This window comes from Melospiza georgiana, chromosome 2 (assembly GCF_028018845.1).
Source record: "Melospiza georgiana isolate bMelGeo1 chromosome 2, bMelGeo1.pri, whole genome shotgun sequence".
Taxonomy (NCBI): domain Eukaryota; kingdom Metazoa; phylum Chordata; class Aves; order Passeriformes; family Passerellidae; genus Melospiza; species Melospiza georgiana.
Genome location: NC_080431.1, coordinates 113,065,773 through 113,084,390, shown reverse-complemented (window position 1 = coordinate 113,084,390; position 18,618 = coordinate 113,065,773). Strand labels below are relative to the sequence as shown.

Genomic DNA, 18,618 nt, shown 5'->3' with positions numbered 1-18,618 from the left:
AAACCTGTATAATATAAATAAATATATTTAAATTTATATAAATATAAAACCTGTATAATAGTTCTTCCCGAAGCACCCACCCAGCCGTAGTCCAGGTGGCAGCTGGAGTCACTTTTGGCATTTCCCCAACTTTTCAGCTCTTGTAAAATGTCCAGAGGTGCAGCAGAGCACAGAAAAAGAGTCATTGAAGTCTGGCCAAAATAATCTGCTTGCGTGTAAAGTAGGTACATAAGAGTGGAAAGCTCTCTGCTTGTGCTGGAAATTCATGTTCAGTAATAGAGTTTTTTATTGGTGGTATTTGGTTTTGACCCAAAACAGTGCCTAAATTGCATTTAAATTACTCTAAGGCATGTACAAAAATGTTTATACTCTCTTTTTTTAGTAAATGTGTGTTCTGTTTGTTATTTTAATGCATTAAGGACAGCTGCTCCTGCAGTCTGTCCAATGCTCAACCTGCTCTCTGGGTGTTCCTGGGAAGGAAGGCTGCTAGGAAGGCAGCCAGCCCTGAAAGACTTCTGTTCAGAAGCAGTGTGAAAGGTTTTGTAGCTTTGTTTTGTGCATTTGGCTTTGTCATTCGGCCACAGCTGTAACATTCAGGCACTTTGGTGTGGCCTGTGTTGATCTTAAGGTGCAAAGAAAGATGCTCTGTGCGAGGCAGAGAGAGCTTAAAATGGAAAACAATGCATTTCCACGAACTGCAGTTGATAACCTGTGACTAATTCAGATTTTTTTAGTGTTTAGCTTTTAAGGATAACTTTTTAATTGTGTTACAAATACAACAGAAAAAACATGTACTGAAACTGTAGCTCTTGCATATAGGAAGTGCCTTCATTAGTGAGGTGTCCTTAGTCAACTACTGAAGGAGCTTATCTCTGAAGATTTCAAGAAAATATAGGAGTTTTGAGTGCTGCAGGGAGGCAACCGAAGAACTGTCGAATTAAGCTTCATGACCGTGGAGGAGAGAAGAATTTTAGGAGCTTACTACAAAGTTCTAATATGAAGGAAGTGAGAGCAGGTTCTCATCTGTTGCTGTGTTGGCAGCTCTGGTTGTTTTCATAACTTTCAGTATGACTTTTGGCAAACAGCAGAAGACTAAAATGCTCTGAGAAAAGGAGTCCCATCCATTTGTGTTTTCTCTGTTGGTAAATTTGTGATATCTGTATTTCTTCTAGTGTACACGAATGCACAGAGGTACCTTTTTCTTGGTTGGTATCACAGGACTTGAATTCCAAATAAAAAACTTCATAAACTGCTTTTTTCTTCTCCCAAACTGGCCTTATCTGCCCTCAGTAGAGCAGTTGGAAACTTTAATTTAGGCAGGCTGTGAAGTGGCTTTTAAGATCTTTGCAGTTTTTTCGAGAAATTTTTAAAAAGTAGGGAAGGGCTCTCCTATGTCATTTTGGTGGATGGCAAGGTCCTGTGGCTCTGCATTTCACTCACAGCTCCTGAGGAGCTGAGAGGTGAAGGAGAGATGTCCCCTGTAATTTCCTTCTGTGGCTGGAACCAGGGGTTTAGCCAGGGAGAGGGGATGTGAGTACCAGATACCATTGCATACCTGCAGTGAGCTCCTGTGAATATCTGTGCTTATCAATGGGGAAACATAACCAGTTTTCAAAGCCTTTGGCACAACTTTTTTTTAAGAACTTTGGAAATGAGAATTTGTGGTACTCAGATAATTTGTTGTTGTTAAATTATGCCTGTGGATTTAAGTAACTTAGCTGTTGCAAATAGTCTGTATTCTAAATGGATCCTTCTGTTTCACTTCTGCTGTCTGTAGAGAAATTTTCTTTTGATTCAGGGCCTGTTGTTCCCAGATAAAGATCTGATGCACAACATAAAAATATTGATTAAAATATTTGTGTAGGGCTGTCTGTTGTTAGATTGTGATCTGAAGCTAAACCTTTGTCGATAGATGGGAAAGATTGATAGGCAGACAGAGAAGATGGGACAAAACTGTGCATTCTAACCAAAAATCCAGATCTGTGCTGGACTAAAGAAACTATTATAAATCATGAATATAAACTTCACAAAACTGGCATGGGCGCCTTGTGTTGCTTTTTAGCTTGCAATTTGCAGTAGTGGAGCTTTCCATGTGCTAAATAGTGATTTCTGCAAATTACACATCAGTAATTATTAGGAAGAATGGTGGATTTCAGCAGTGCCATGAGTTTACACTTTCATTGGGATTTGACTTCTTTAACTTTCCTGAAGAAACAACAAAAGTCTGTCCTTGTTTTTCTGTTTGCACTAATGTGCAGATTTTAGCTAATGGGTGAAGAGAACACAGAGTGCCAATGAAAGAGCTTTTAGCAGCTGACAAGAGATATCAAAGTCAGTCCTGCTGAATTGGGTTTTTGCTGTTCTGAGAAGTTAAATCTTGATGTGCTTCAGACATGAACACTTCTCTGTCTTTTATTCAGCTAAAGTCTATCACTGCTGAATTTTGCTCAACTCTGATTTTTACAGGAAGGCTCAATTTGTTGTCTGATCAGCACTGCATTGTTGATAAAGGCTTTCAAACACTATCACATTTAATATAACTTAAATTACTGAGGTTTTTTTTCATGGTTGACCCATTGTGTGAGATGTTTTTGTGCTGGTGTGCTATAATAATTAAAATATCTAAGGTAGGGGAAATTGATACCTCAGATGTGCATTTTATGCAAGAGTAAATGAAACTGAAAACATGTTTGTATCAGCCTTTTTTGTTTGTGTTTTTTTTTTTTTTTTTTGTTCAGAAGGCAATAACTTGGTCTGGTATCTTGTATGCTTGGTCTTTGAAGAATAGGAACTTCAGTAAAATTAAAATATAGAAGAATGATCTGAGCTACTTAATGATGGCCCGGATGCACTTAATTTTCAGAGAAGAAAAGCAGATTTTAAATTGATTGCAAGAGATTTGACAGGAACGTGTATTTGAATTGCTTTGCTACACCGCATTTTAATTATGTGTGCATATATGGGGGGAGGTTTGGGGTGTGAATGTATGCATCACATATATTTATGCCAATATACATTACAAAAAATGTACTCATTCAACTCTTGGAGAGGCTAAATCTGGCTTGGAAAGGCTAAATCTTTCAATCTCCTTGAAATTGCTGTTGTTTTGAATGAGTTTTGAATATTAGAGCAGTTTTACCAGGGAATTTAGTATAGGAATTTCTCATGGTGTGCAGGAACTGCTGCTTTAAATATGTTGCAATGTGTTCATTTTGGTTAGAAACTTATTTTAGTGCTATCAACCAATAAAGTTTCACCCTTCAGGAGATTGCTGGGGTTCCAGTGAAGCCATCCCTTGTTGGAGGAGTTTATTTGGGGAAAGCTCACCTGCAGTGCTGCTTCCAGCTCTGGGTCCCCAGCGTGGGGAGGATTTGGGGCTGATGGACGAGGAGACACCAGGATACCCAGAGGGCTGGGTCAGCTCTGCTGCCACGAGATTTGAGGGTGTTCATCTGTGGGATCTCAGCACCTCAGGACAGAGGTGCAGAGTGACCGAGACCACCCTTGGGGGGCTCGGGAGTCCTGGAATGTTGCCAGAAGTGTCTGGTGGCTGGACTTTGATCCTGCATGGGAGATGACACCTGTATGAGGACTGGGAGGATTTCACTGGGGTGAATGGTGAAGGGATAATTAATTAGAGTGTAAAACACAGGGTTTAAGATTTCGGTACAGGGGGGTCTAAAGAAGTAAGATGGAGGAATTGGGGTGTGTCCTGTCCTTCTTCTTCTTCTTGGCCTCCATCTTCTGTGGTGATGTTGGCACTTTGGGATTGGTTATTACTAAAAGTGCACTGGTCAATAAGGGTAAAAGGTATTGGGGAAAATTGATAAATATTGTATACATAATTTTGAGTATAAAGATAGGTGACCGCCCCGGGGGCTCTCAGTGTGCTCATGGCTGGCTGCTGTGCAGACCTCTGTCGGGCTGGGAGAAAATCTTTTAGATAAATAACTAATAAACACTGAAGACCGAGAAAAAACCTGAAGCCTCTTCTCGTCCTTTGAAGCGTGGGCTGTCCAAGGCCACCCCGGGCCTTTCCAGGTCATTAAAACAGCCGAGAAACCGACATTCATCCTGGAAAAGGCACCAGGGCAAACTTATTGTGGCCTTTCAGTGCTTCAGAGGGGACTGTAAGATGTAGAGAAACTTTTTATTGGCTTATGGTGACAAATGTGTGCAGCAGTTTTAAACTGAAATAGAGTAGGTTGGACATAAGTTTGGACATTCTTTGCAGTGAGGGTGGTGAGACATTATGCTTTGGTCCTTATTTCCCTCTCAGTCCCAAAACACATATTAGCTGCTATGAAGAAAATTAACTGTCCCCAGCCCATGAAAGCACAAAAGTGTACAGTGCTCATTTTCCAGGGTGGTTATACTGTTGGCACAGCTGCTTTGCCCTGGTTTTGTGGAACCTGACCCTTCCTAACAAGCTTGAGCTGTCAAAGTTGATCTTGTGCTCCTAAAGGCCAAATAAAGCTTTGCTGACAACTTCACCTGCATAAACAGCTGCCCAGTTATTGACTCAGGCAGTGCTGGATGGGTGTTGGAAGGGACTAACAATCATCATAAGCTTTCAAGAAAAGTTTTGGAGGTTGGTTGTGGTTGGGTTTTGGTTTTCACTTTCACATGCATCACACAAAGTACTGAGTGTTGGGTATTTATATTTTCACATCTTTGCAAGCAGTGTTGTGTAGTTATTTGAGAAGCATGCCAACAGGGAGTTGTGTTCTGTGGTTGAGTAATGCTGTGTATTCTCTGCAGTCTATAGCACTTGTCTTTCTCTTTTTTTTTTCCCCTCTTCAAATTGTTTTGACTAGAGAAGCATAATAAAGAAAATATAGTATGATAATTTGATTTCTTAGTCCCATTTCCCTCTCCCCCGTCTTCAACTGCCAGCGCATTTCTCCTCGTTCACTTTTCCTAAATGTTGCCTTTCTTAGCAGTTAACTTCTGGTTCTGTTTTGTGTAGCCTTCAATTCATCTAAAAATATGGTTAGGCTTGAATTTTCCATGCAATTTCTAGTGTAAAACAGCAGGCTGCTATGGTAGGGCTCCATAGTGTAGGTATATACTATTAGTCCATAAGCAATTGGCACTTCTAAATCCTGGTTTTATTCACATTTGTAACCCTATTTTTTTGTTACTTGGGCTTCTTTATAGCTTCAAGAATACACCATCATTCAAATCAGAGGAGCAGTTGAAATCTCTGGTTTTGCCTTTTTGCAGCCAGGGAGGTTGGTGTGGAGATGTGCTTATTTCTCATGTGTGTGTAGCCTGGAACAAAGCTGGAAGCTGCATTTCTGCTGCTGGACTCCTTTCCAGTGACAGCAGCACCAGCTGCTTGTGGCAGCCAAGTGAGCAATGCTTGGCAATGTCTCAAATAGGCTGCAGAAAGTTTCTTACTGATCAGTCTCTTAATTCTTCTTCAGGACTTCTACCAGTGTCACTGGATATTTTAAATTTTGTTTTATTTTAAGAGCATCGGTGCACAGGTGGTTTGGTGCTTTGAGACACCAAACCAAATTCTAATTTAGGGAAGGAATTTGATTCTGTGGCCCAAATGAGGAACCACAGCATTTATCACTTCAGGTGAAATCACTTTTGGTTTGATTTGAATTTGAAGTGACATTACTGAAAGAATACTTCAACTTTCTGCTTTTTGGTGCGAGAACATAAGGAAACAAACTGAGATCTGCTCAGGGACCCAAGGTGTTTCTTGGCTGCCTCGTTTCACTGTTCAGTCCTTGAATATAAATAAAGGGCAGCTGGAACCTGGTGAAATGCTGGTGCTGTTCCTGACCTGGACCATGGATTCAGTTTCCTATTTTTGTCAGTGTCCCAAAGGTCAAATAATCACTTTCCGGAGTCTGGGGTGTTTCAGCATGAGCACTTTATTTGGTCGTGCACTGATGGAGTCAATGGTCTGATTCCTGCTTTTTGTATTTCCAGGATAAATTTGTTGTTTGGTCTTTTCTGAAAAGCAGTAGTAAAGGCCTTGTCCCCTCCTGGCACCCTGTGCTTTCCTCACAGTGGTTCTGGCACAAACCTGAGTGCAGCTGTGCTCAGAGCTCACTGGGAAATTCATCCAGGCAGATTTCCCTTTTTGTAGTGGACAAAAAAAGAGAGGAATATTTTATGTGGCTTTTAAATAAAGGCTTCACTTAAACTAAATTAGTTTCAGTTAACAGTTCTGCTAAATGTTTAGCCATTAGAAAACATTGTGGGTTTTTTAATAAAGGAGTTGTGAAATGCTCATGTAATGCATTGTGCTGCATGTGTACTAATGATTGTCATGTAGGTGGTTATAGTTCACACAGGAGTAATTGTCCTGCAGTTGATATGACAGATTCTCTACAGATTCTCTTCATGATGGCAAGATTTTGCTAAGGACAGACCTTAAACTTTACTTTGGCACTTGGAGAGAAGAGGTGAATTTAAAATTCATGAATGCTTGTTTTACAGGAAGCTGTTATTTTATGTTTAAATGCTTAGGGAGGGTATTTGTTACCATCCAGATGTTTCGTTAGGTAAATAGTTATTTTCAGCGTCAAAGTTTTTTCTAGTAGCTGCATTAGCTTTTCCCAAGAATTGTAGAATCATGCAATGGTTTTAGCTTAATTTTTGAAGTTAGCAAGAGAGATAATATTTCCCAGAATCACAAAATATTCTGATTTTGAAGGGACCCCTAGGGATCATAGAGTCCAACTCTAACTAAACCACTTAAATTAGCTTATTTGGATGCAGGAAAAGGCTGAACTGAATACAGATGATGTATAGACTAATATTTTTCTCATAGAGATTCCTAGACTGTTGAAATATAATATATTCTTAAAAGAAATTTATAATCTATACTTAAAAATTAGAAAAAAAACACCCCAACTATAAAATAATACTTTGACTTCAAACAGAAGTTTAAATGCATTAAATATTTAAAAATACAAGAAACTGCTGTTCAGAAACCCAACAGATCCAGACAGAGAAAATAAATTTTCCTCATCTGTGACAGGTTTTTCATTTCAGTACACTGTTGAAAAGTTCAGACCTTAAGAGGTCACAATTCATTCATATCTCTCCTGCAAAGAGAATTCAGCAACCTTCTGTGAAACTGGAAAGGTTTTTCCCAATATTCAGCTGAATGTTCTTAATAAATCCCATAATCCTTCCATAATTTAAAATGTTATCAATGACCCTAAAGGCTCGTGATTTGAGTAGCAAATTCAATTTCTGAAATACTGGGAGTCTTCCAACATTTTTTAAAGAAAACCTCAAGTATTTGTGCTTTCCATCACTTCATACACAATTTTGATGACAAGTTATGAAATTTAATAGTTTTGAAACACACAAGCCAGACTTTCTTTTCAGGATACTTTTCCTTTTCCTAGCACATGAATGTCTTTGGCATTTCAGAGGCCACACTCCTGTAAGAAGTACAGGAAAGTCTGGATCAAGATGTTTCAGATAATTTGGCTTTACTGATCAGTGCTGCAATGGAAAACATCCTCACTTAGAAACTTGGCCTCAGTAATTTCTCTTTATTGCTTCTAAAGGGTCTTGTGAATTGGGATGCACATGGAAATATCCCTGAGCCTGGGATTGTTAGTGACAGCCAGACTGAACTGAGTTGTTGGGTTTGGTTTGCTTTTGTTGGCTTTTTATTTTTAAAATAAGAATTGATACTGAGCTACACAGAAAGCAATTTTGATTAAACTGACTATCAGAGTGAATTCTGTTTAGCTCTATGTGTGTGTTATAAAAGTATTTTGTTTGACCATTACTGTTTTTCAGGTTTCAGACTTTATTGTGGTAGCAGGTTAAATGGCAGTTTTGTTGTTAGTCAAATACTGGGAACAGAGAGGCCCTTAAAAAAGTGCTGATTTTTTTGCATATAATACAATATAAAGGTTATACATCTGCAGTTTTGAGGAACTGTCATATGTTATCACAGGCATAATAGCAATATTTAAATTAGGTTATTTCCATTAAAAATGTTGAGTTTCTTCTCTGCTTCTGTGTTGGCCTCTGCAAATTAGATGTAGCTTTGTCCTTTTTAATGAACCTGTAGGAAGCTTCTGATTTTGTAAGGCATTAGTGTTGGGCAGCTGAATTAGTGCTGGTGTATTTCAAGCAATAAAAAAACCACTTTTATGAGTCAGATCTTTCAGTGCTTCTCTCTGACTTCCCTCTTGTACTTTGAGCTGCTGGCATTTTTTAAAACAAACAGAAGGATGGCAATATGATAAATCTAAGTAGTCTGTATTGGATTAAAGAAGAAATTAACACAGGGCATTCAGAGAAGGAATAGTGTAAAAATGAAGGTTTTTCATTATCCACTTTTGATTAGATATCTGTCAGGTTATTTTAAAATTTAAAAGTGCTAAATTGAACTGTGCTATTACAGTTTAAGTATCCTTCTTGCAAGGCAACATTTGAGGACAATGCAGAGGAGGATCTGGACACCATCCAGAAAGGACTTTAGTAGTGGAAATGATGAACTTCTAAAAGAGGACTCACCACTTGAGAATGGAAAAAGTGGTGACAGCCCGTGGGGTGGGCTGAGGCTGCTTGAGTGTCAGCAACTCACAGAAGAACACAGCTGTAGTAGCTGGCTCAGTGATCTGTGTGTCAACAAGGCGAGCACAGGACTGTGTACCAGGCACAATATTTCAGCAGAGAGGGAAATATTGTTAGCATTGTGCAAACTCTTGCTAAGACCTCATCTGGAGTTCTACTCACAGTTATGGTTACTTTTGTTAGGAAAAATTAGAAGTGCAGCAGGCACTAGGAAGAGTTTCTAAATGAGAGACCCTGACATTAAAAAAAAAAGTGTTTTGTTGGGGTTGCATTGATCTGTGAGAGAGAGTAGAGAAAACAGTTTGTAAGCTCAGTTTTGTTAGCAGGACTGATAGATTTAAAGTGGATATTAAAAGTTATGAAGGAGAAGTCTAAAATATAACCAGAATGCAAGGGGAGAGATGATATAGGGAGTGATTAATGCATCTGCATTCACCCGAGGGTGTAATTTCATGAAGGAGTTTTTGACAACAGTGGTGGCTGACATATTCCTGTTTTTATTACTCATCTTGCTGTGTGTGCTGCATGCAGTCAAAGCCAGTTGTGGCTGCAGCACAGCTAACAAACTCACTGGGGGCAGCTGTGTGTGGATTTACCCAAGGCTGCCAGATCAGGTCCTTTGCTCCTCTGCACGAGTGCAGGTGTGAAGGAGGGGTGCAGGTACCACGGGGGGCTGTGGGACCCTTGCAGGATCATTGTGGGACCCTTGCAGGATCACTGGGGTCTGAGACAAGGCCCGGCTTTAGCAGCAGCAGTGCTGCTTTGTTAGACCTTTGTTTGACCTCCTGTTCCTTCCTGGGTCCGACTATCTGGACACGGCTCTTTGCACAGCTGTGCTTCAAGCCAAACCAAGCATCTGCCCTGACTGAAAAACAACACAGTGAAAAAAGGAAGAATTGGTTTGTTTGGGGTATTTTGAGTAATTTTAGTGTCTCCTTTGATTTGGCTGAGTGTAGCCGTGCCCAGGCTGTTCTGGAATGGTGGGGCTGCTGGTTTGGCCAGTGCTCTGCTGAGGAAATCCTGGTGAGGCCACAGCCTGGGATGGATGGAACAAGGCTGTGCTACACAGGAATGGGGTAAAAAAATTCTCTGAATGGAAAAACAGAAAAACAGTGATCATCATCTCCAGCTGATGAACTGAGTCTAAAGGTGCTCTACAACATCTCTTCTTTTGAAGGCAAAGCTGTTATTTTTAATATATTCCCTTTTGTTCCTGTAATTGAAGTGCTTTTTCTGACACATTTGCTCATTCTTTTCTCCTCACTGTTGAATGATTTAATACCAAAAGTAGTTCTACTTTTTTTTCTCTCTGTTTTCATTCACTTCCTCCTGTTCTTCTTTTTCTTCACAAGGAAGAGAAACAGGCAAAAACACTTGGTTATGTATTAAAGGAGTCTGTTAGAACAGCATCAGCTTTTCTGAACACTCTTGAGCTGATGCTTTTGATTCAGCTGCTGGCATCTTGTGAAGTGTTACAGGATGTTTGAGTGTAAAAATAAAATTTTGAGGATTTTGAGTCTATGCATTTATTTCAATACTCACAGTGGAAATACATCAGTGGACAAAGCTCTCCTTACTTCTCCCCTCTCCTGTTTAAGTACTAGAATCTGTGCTTTGGTTATCACTCTTCACTGGCCCAAAATCACTTCTTGTGTGAGCTGCAGATTCTCATCTACCTCAAGGTGAACCAGAGAGAAAGTTATATTTGTCATCAGTTTCTCGAGTTCTTTATTGCTGAGGGGACAGAATGTTTCATTTCAGCATAATGAACCAATTTTGATTCTTCTTTCATACCAAGAGTTAAAAAACTAGTCAAAAAAACCTTATTGCTAAGTTCCATTTTCTGAGATCCTGATAATTATTTGTACCTCAGGGAAATGTCTCATCATTTACCTGTGTATGCTTATAGTACATACATGCCCAAAAATCATTTTTGTTCCTTCTTTCATCCACCTGGTAATGGGAATCAATCACTTCCTTGAAGATTAATTCTGTAATCATAGTTTTGGACCCATGTGCTGTTCTAGGAAAATGAAAAGAGTGTCCAGCGTGTAATCTTGCAGGAAAAAAAAAAAAAGTAAATTAGCAGTGAATCATTGGAAACTACTCTCAAGGAGGAAATGAGCTGAAAAAAGAATCTGTGGAGCCAAGAGCCTGAACTCCTTAAGAAGTTCTACTTAGTAGCTACTTGAATTTGAGGTCTTGACCTTTGCTAGGAAATGACCTTTAATGAGTTGAAGAATAGGGAGGGAGGGTTCGAGGTTGGGCTCTTGGAGGGCTCTCCTGTGTCTGGAGCTGCTGTTTCTGTTTGGGGCAGCCCCCAGAGGGCAGTGCCAGCCCTGACCTGGAGATGCTGTGCCTTGGGGCCCTGGGCAGACCCCCAGCAGCTCCTCTTGGACCTTTCTCCACAAGGCCTTGGCAAAATGCATCTCCTGTCTCTGTACCTGCCACAGCTGCAATTCTTTTCCGACCTTGAAACCTCTTACTAAAATATTTATTGAAAACAGATTTTGCTTGTCTCTGTGTTGGAGTAAATCATTATTTGGAAATGCTTGTTTTTGAAGAGGGAGATTGTTTGTTTTCTTAAAAAAAAAACAAAACAAACCATGGATGTATCATTTTTGATGGCAACAAGTGCATGTTCTGGTAAAATTTATTAAGCACATCACTTCAGAAGTACCCTCCAGCTTAAACCCTTTTGTGACTCCGTGAATGAAATAGGAGAATTGACAAGGGTAAGGTCAATGTTAACAGGTGGAATTCAGAAAATGAAGTATATGTAAACATAAAAATACTTTTTGAATCCCTTGTGTATGAAGAATTTTGCAGGTGCCTGGTGCTGAAATATTTATTTCATGATAATAGAATAGCAAATTTAGTGAGCATCTGATCTCAGTGTTCTTCCTTTTCCATCCCTTCAGCATCCCAGTCAGTGTAAAAGAAGAGTTGTTTACAAGCTATAGATACATTAAAGATATTTTTACATACCAGCATCTGTTTATAATGGATGCCTAATGGATGCCTAAGAGATTTAGTAGATATATAGAGTGACTGATAAAATGGTTGTGATTTTTTTGCTTGATAAGAAGAAAAATCAGACCACAAACTTCCCATTTTATTAGTAGAGGTGGCTGATCATTCATCTGAGGATAGCTTATTCCCCTTTTAGCTTGGAGATATGAAAGACAGGACAACAGAAAAAATCTCTTTTGGCCTATATTTTGCTTTTATACTGACAAAACCATGGAAACACAATTCTGAACTACTTCAGAAAATCTCTAAAATTGAAGGTAAATATTTTTTCAGTTTGCTGCATGAATTCCAAGCATACCCTAAGGTTTTCTGGGGGAGTATTTCCCTTTCACAAGCACTGGAGTGCTGCTCCTTCTTTGGGTTTCTTGTGGATGGAAAGCAATGGTTAAGATTTGGTGTTAAATACTCTTTTTTTTTTTTTTTCCTCTTGAAATAACATTAAAGTATCTATGGATATTCATATTGGGGTGAGATCCAGTGAACTGCTGTCTTGTTCTTTGTTCTTTATAGGCTTCACCCTAAAGCTGAGTTTAAACATAGACTTGGTTTCAAAGATGTGAGCAGTTGAAAAGTAGAAATAGATAGAATGTGATAGAAATATTGCTGTCTGGGAACTCAGTTTTGTGACTTGCACTGGGATATCTAATTTTCCAAAGTATCACATCTTCAACCCAAATGTTCCTCTGTGCCATAGTCATCCTAATGCATTCTTTTAAATTTTCCTTTCAGAATAAAACAAAAAGTGTCAACCCAGCATTGCCAGTGATGGCTTTCTAAATGTGGATGCCTTCTAATCTGAAGTGCTATTTCACAGAAAGGTTCAATCACTATTTTAAGCTGCAGTGCCATGTGTAAATGAGCTGATACAGCGACTAATTGGAGGTTTAATTAATTCTGGAAATACTTAATTTTCTAAAAATTTTCTAAAGAGGTCCAATAGAAGGCAAAGGGAAAGTTAAAGAACAAATCTATGTTATAAATTTTGTAGATGAGTAAAGAAAGAAAAAGATTTGTCTCTTTAAATGTAGTAGCAAATTGTTTTCTTCCCAATAATTTTCATCAATTTGAATACAATTGTTTTGAAAGTATTAACCACATTAATACAAAGCAGTGTTTGCTGCTTAGGTAAGCAAATGTACAGCCTTTAAATAAAAAAAAAAAATAATCTTGGTATAAATGTATTTTTTTTAATGTGTATACTGCAGTGGTATCTTATTCCAACAAACTGACAAAACCTTTTTTAGAAAACACTGATCTTGATCTAAACACTTGATCTGAAGTATTGAATTAAGGTGACTTTAAGACCTGTGTTGCATGTTTCAAGTTCTTAACTATTAAATCTTTTTAAATAAGGAAAAGGAGTCCTGGGCCTTTCACTTGGGATCTTCTAAATGGAAGATCATTTTTAAGGGAGGAGATATTGCTCATTATTTGAGGGGTTTTTTTCTGTCAAAATGTTCAATTTGTATTTCTTACCTTTTTTTTAACTTAATGAAAAAAAATTAGAGAGCCAAAACACCTTATTTAAATTAAGTTCCTCAAAAATCACTTGGAAGAGATGTTGAGCAAGTTCATGATGGTCTGAAATGATCTAAAATCTCAAATTTTGAGGCTCTGAAGCAAAAGGGTTCAGGAAATGTCTTTAGAGGAATTCCAATCCCACAGGTGGGCTCATCTCATTGAGGGACATGGGAAGGCAACAGGCTGTGGAATATTCCAACCACAACCAGTTCTCCTTCTTGCAGAGCACCAGGGATTGAAGGAAAGGAGGCAGGAGGCAGAACAGACAGATAAACTGACAAGATTTTAGTATAAAAAGATAGTGTGCAATATATTGGTTTATGATCATTGTCCTTGAAGTCCCAATGACACACAGAGTAAAAATACTTAAAGTGAAGGAGATGATAAAAAAGGCTTTGATGTTATCAAAGTTTTAAGGTTTTATTCTTATTCAGGTGATGTATTCCTGAAGGAAAGAGTAATTAATAATTGATTTTCTTCAAGTTTGTGTCTACCTGATAGAAAATGAACTGCTCTGTAAAGTTACCATCAGAAGATAGTTTCAGTAGGGTTAAGGTTACATCAGGTCTGCTTTGCTAATTTGAAATTTTTGACTAATGAAAAGACCTGAGCAGCCTCTTTAGCATTGCAATCCACATTTCTGGCTTGTATGTACTCACTAACCTCCTCAGTAATGTAACTCTTGATTTTCCATCTGCATAAGACAGAAAAACCCATCATGCATCCCAGCTTCAGTTTAAGCTCATACATTTTGGATTTTGGCTTGCACTGTAGGTGGCACTCCAAGTGTTCCAGGTGTTGGAGTGTGCTGCTGCCAACCTTGATAAAGTATCAGTGAAGGAATCATCTGTCCTTAGTGCTTGCTTGCATGTTTTAAGGATCCTCATATTGGAGCTGCTGTAGTCCCTGGTGTGCCAGCTGTCTGCAGGGAAAGATTTTGTAAGCTCACGTTATGTCTGTTAAAGGTAGCACAGAGAGAAATGAAATATAAAGCACATGACAGGATTACAGTTTGTGTGACTTAGAAAATGAAGTCTTCCACAACTCAACTCAGTTACTCCTAATAAATAAGCAGTCTTATCTATCTCTGACAGCTTTGGTGATCTGTGTCTGGGGTTACAGTTGTTCCTTCCCCAGTCTGTGTCACCTCTGTACTTCAGATCTGTAAGATTTGAGCTGCAGGGTTGGCAAAATGAGCTTTGGAAATTGTCATTTAGCAAGGATGTGATACACATTCCCCATCTGCAGGCACAACTGTTGAGCAGGAGCAGCTCCTCATCTCAGCTGAGAGATGAATTGTTGTGCTTCCTTTCCTCACTGGGTGGTTGCAGTGCTGAGACTCAGGGTGGCCTGAAAGATTTTTGTGTTGGGAAACAGGGATTCTGGTTTCCTGACTCAGGTTATACAGCATCACCGTGGGCTGTTAGAACGTCATTTGTAAACTTGCTGTGTGCCATTGCAGCTGGAGAGGAATAACTGCAACCATAATTTATTTAAAAGTTCCTTTGTGTTACTTGGCACATGGAAGTGATGGTGTCTGCTTAATTGATCAGGGCATGTCTCGTGAGTGATTTAAAATTACCTAAAATTGGATTGTACAAGCTTTTGTTGTGATGCTGTTGTCATGGAATGCATTCATTTAATGTAGTGTCTTAGCACTATTTTGAGGCTCTGTATAGCTTGAGTGTAAGAGAGAGAGTTTTGAAAAAGTTGCCAAGTGTGAGGTTTGTAAATAGCTAAGTCTTTCTTCAGGTTGTGTTTTAAAGTATTTTTATTTCTATGAAATTGCTGTATTGTTTCAATAGAATGAATTAATTGTGGGTGTCACTGAATTCACACAATCATAAAATGGATTGGTTTGGAAGGGACTTTAAAGATCATTTGGTTCCAACCCCAGTTTTTGTATTCTGTATTCTATTCTATTACAGCACATTTCATTAAGAGTCTTTGACATTCCTCAATCAAAGTAGAGAAGCTTCTGTCATAATCATAGTGTAGTTTCAATGTGACCATAAATTTTGAGACTGTAGGGGTGTCTCTGTACCTTTTCTGTTACAGAACTGAATAAAATGCTCTAAATTTTTGTCCCAGATTTAAAATGCAGGAAGGACATTGCTCAAGTCAGGATTTTAAAATGTTAATAGATAATGGAAGGAGAAATCAGGGCATGGTGGTACGAGATAAAGGTGGGTTGCACACAGATCTCTCAGAGCTGCAGTTTATTGTCTCCTTTTTGATTTATGATTCCTCCAGCTCTTTGCCTGCTCAAAGCGCTTACACACACTGTGGTGGCTGGGCAAGCTCTCCTGCCCAGGCTTGGCAAAACCAGGAGATAAAAAAGTAGCTCAGGCAACTGAGAATTTCTAGTATTTGTAGAGTTTGGGTGAATTTACAGAATTTGGGTATATGCCTGCATAAGGATATGGTCTTGTGAGGTGTTTGCACTCCAGTGATCTACTTTTCTATATCAGAGTAACGTTAAAAGCATTATTTCATGTATCCAGAAAGGCTTTGTGGGGTGGAAGAAACAATGGCAATGAAAAGAAAAAGCATCATTTTAATGAAATATGTTTAGTTTCTAGTTATTTATGACAATTAGGAGTGAAAGGAGGTGTTGCCAGCATTATTCCAAAGCTGTGGTTTAGGTTTTTAAATATTTTAGGTTAGCATAATCTAAATGTATTGATACTGTTTTAAAGCAATTTTACTTTGAATGCTAAAAGAGGAAGCAGGAACTTGGAATAAGAAGGTGACACTGATCTGTATAAAGTGGAACTTTTTAATAGAAAATCACTTTTTTGAAACATGGAGGGGGGATTCTTAGTCAATAGCTGTATCCTTCCAATGCCAAATGAAGGCAGTTGAATCTTTTCCATGTAATGATGAAAGTGGATTTCTATGCATTAGAAGCTTAATTGATCATAGTTTTAAAAATATCTGTGGTCATTTTTGGTAAAAGACCAAGTACTGAATAATAGTGAGGTGTGGATTCAGAAGAGAAAATAGTCATCAGTATGGGGGATTTCATCGTGTGTAAAACAAACATGCATTTTCTTGAGTAACTTTGAGTACATCACGTGTCCATAGTTGTGCTAATAAATATCTTCCTTACTGTGAATATTTGGACTGGCATTCATTGACTACTTTTGGTATTCATGTTCTCTGTCAGAAATAATCCTTTTTCAAGAAATCATTGCAAGTATGTTGAACATTGAAAGAGTACAAAACCTGGAGTTTAGCTCTGTGAGTACAGGTTTGGTAGTGTGATGGATCACACACTTCAGATCATCTGGTGTGTAAAGGAATACCAAAAGCCAGTTATTAAGGCTTGTAAGTGCCCTCAGAGGAACATTTCTGCCTCCTCAGGGTACCCTTTATTTTGAGAGTGGTGTTGCTTTGCAATCCCATTGCTCAGAAACATGTCAGCTAACTTTCAGTTGGTTGTTTGAATGGAAGAATTTTTCTTTCAAGCTGTATTAAAGCATTTATTTCACTCAGCAGGTGAATGTTCACTCAAACTCTGAACAAAGGCTCTTTCCATCCTCAATTTTTCCCTCACATCTTTTTGAGAAGACTTCAGAATGGATTTCTTTAGAACTCACATGTCTGTCATTACATAAGTAGCAGTAAAAGAGGATTCATTTGCCACAGCTAGTGCACTCCTGAAACAATCCTATTATGTTTTCATAACACATTTATATTTCACATTTGAAAGCTTGACATACCCTGTTTATCTGATTGTATTGGTTGTTATTAACATTGGACAGAAGATTCCATACTAGAAGTTAAGGCAACAAAAACTTAAATCACCTACTAAAAGGTGCTTCCAAAAATACACATTTGTGCTGATGGTTTTTAAAAGGTTGTCATTGTTCTAACTGATGTTTTGGCAAATGTAACTTCAATATCAAAAAATAACCACTCTTTTTTATTTGAGTGCAATAGTGACATTTCCCTGAAATAATTTTAATCTTTTAATTTCTAACTTCTGGGGTTCTCTAAGTGTCATAGATGAGTTTTTTTGGAATTTCAAAATATTGTCATGGAGTACATTGTGATGTATGAGATGCATCACAAGTTTGTATCTAGTGATGCCAAACTTGAAATAAACCTAGTTTGTGTAAAACAGACAAACTGAAACAGCTCACAATTCTGTTACTCTTGTTGTTGTCCATTATCCTTTTGGATTAGGACTGAAAGAAGAAATTGGTTTCTCACCTCTGTTTACCTCCCCATTTGGATTTTGCCTCTAAATAAGGTCCACTTAAAATTTAATAATGATGATGTCAGTTGCATATTACATAAGGTTTCTAAGAGTATAGCCTTTCTGAAGGGGCAGGGCAAGAGAAATGTCTTTAATACAGGAAAATACAGAACTCATGATGTTCTTCACACCAGTCAATGGTCGGAGCCATTAATTTTACATTTAACAGGCAGCAAGGATGAGAGGTATATTCTGTGTAGATACTACACCTGAATGCACAAATCAAAACCCTGTGGGGAAGCAGGGGAATTGTGGCCCAGTGAGGAGGAGGAGGGTGGTTTTTCATGGCTGGTCTCTGTGTTGCAGGGGTCCCTTCAGCGTCGTGCGGCGATGCATCAACAGGGAGACGGGGCAGCAGTTCGCTGTCAAGATCGTCGATGTAGCAAAATTCACTTCAAGTCCTGGATTAAGCACAGAAGGTAAGAATTAATAATTAAGCAAACTCCCAGCAGACAGATTTTTTTTTTGATTTGTCAGCCTTTTCTATGTTTGCTCTCTTTATGATGCTTTCTGGTTTATGTTTTCTAGAAGTTTTAAAGCAAGGTTGTATATCTCAAAATTAGCCTAGTGTTTGCATTTCTAATTATAAGTGTTTCTACATGTATTCAGTGGTGATTATAAATACTAGAAAGATAGTTAGGTCTAAGCCATTTCTATTTTTGTTTGGATTTTTTTGTCTTAATGCAAATTTTGTAAAGAAAAAAGGTAGTTCCGAGTCAAAAAAGCATACACAGGAAGTAAAGCAAGAACATGAGTTTTGGTTATACTAGCTTTAGCAAGTAATTTGCTATAAATGGGTGAGGACTTGCTATTAAAGTGCAAATTATATAAAAATGTATTTTTATGTAGTCAGGATTACAGGCAATGATGCAGAACTGCCACAGTGTAAACCCAAGGCTGTAACTCTCTAACATTTCCTGCTTTAGAGTAAAACAATCTATGTTGAATACTCAACTTGTGTGTGCATAAAGTTCTTCTTTTACCCTACAAGGAGAAGAGCATTGCCAGCTGAGTGACACTTGCTGAATTCTGCATGTTCTGTATATTTTTTTCTGGAGATAATATTCTTTTGTACAGTACTGTTTTTGGGGGGTTCCACTGATGCCATCAAAATCCTTGTAAATCCTACTTCAGCAAAAAAGGATCAATTGATTTTGTTGGTGTTTATAACAAACAGTATCTTGAGCCTTAATGATTAGCTTGATTTATAAGATAAATCACAGGTCTTG

The 18,618-nt window shown here is 38.3% G+C and overlaps 1 protein-coding gene across 7 annotated transcripts in view; it reads left to right on the top strand.

Annotated features, from left to right (window-relative positions):
• The window catches only part of CASK (calcium/calmodulin dependent serine protein kinase), a 185,383-nt gene that overhangs the window by 32,012 nt on the left and 134,753 nt on the right, over positions 1-18,618 (top strand). For all 7 annotated transcript variants that reach the window (XM_058018749.1, XM_058018750.1, XM_058018745.1 and 4 more), the window contains exon 2: positions 17,696-17,808. In XM_058018749.1, coding sequence (XP_057874732.1) covers positions 17,696-17,808 — 113 coding nt within the window. The remainder of the gene's footprint in view (positions 1-17,695; positions 17,809-18,618) is intronic.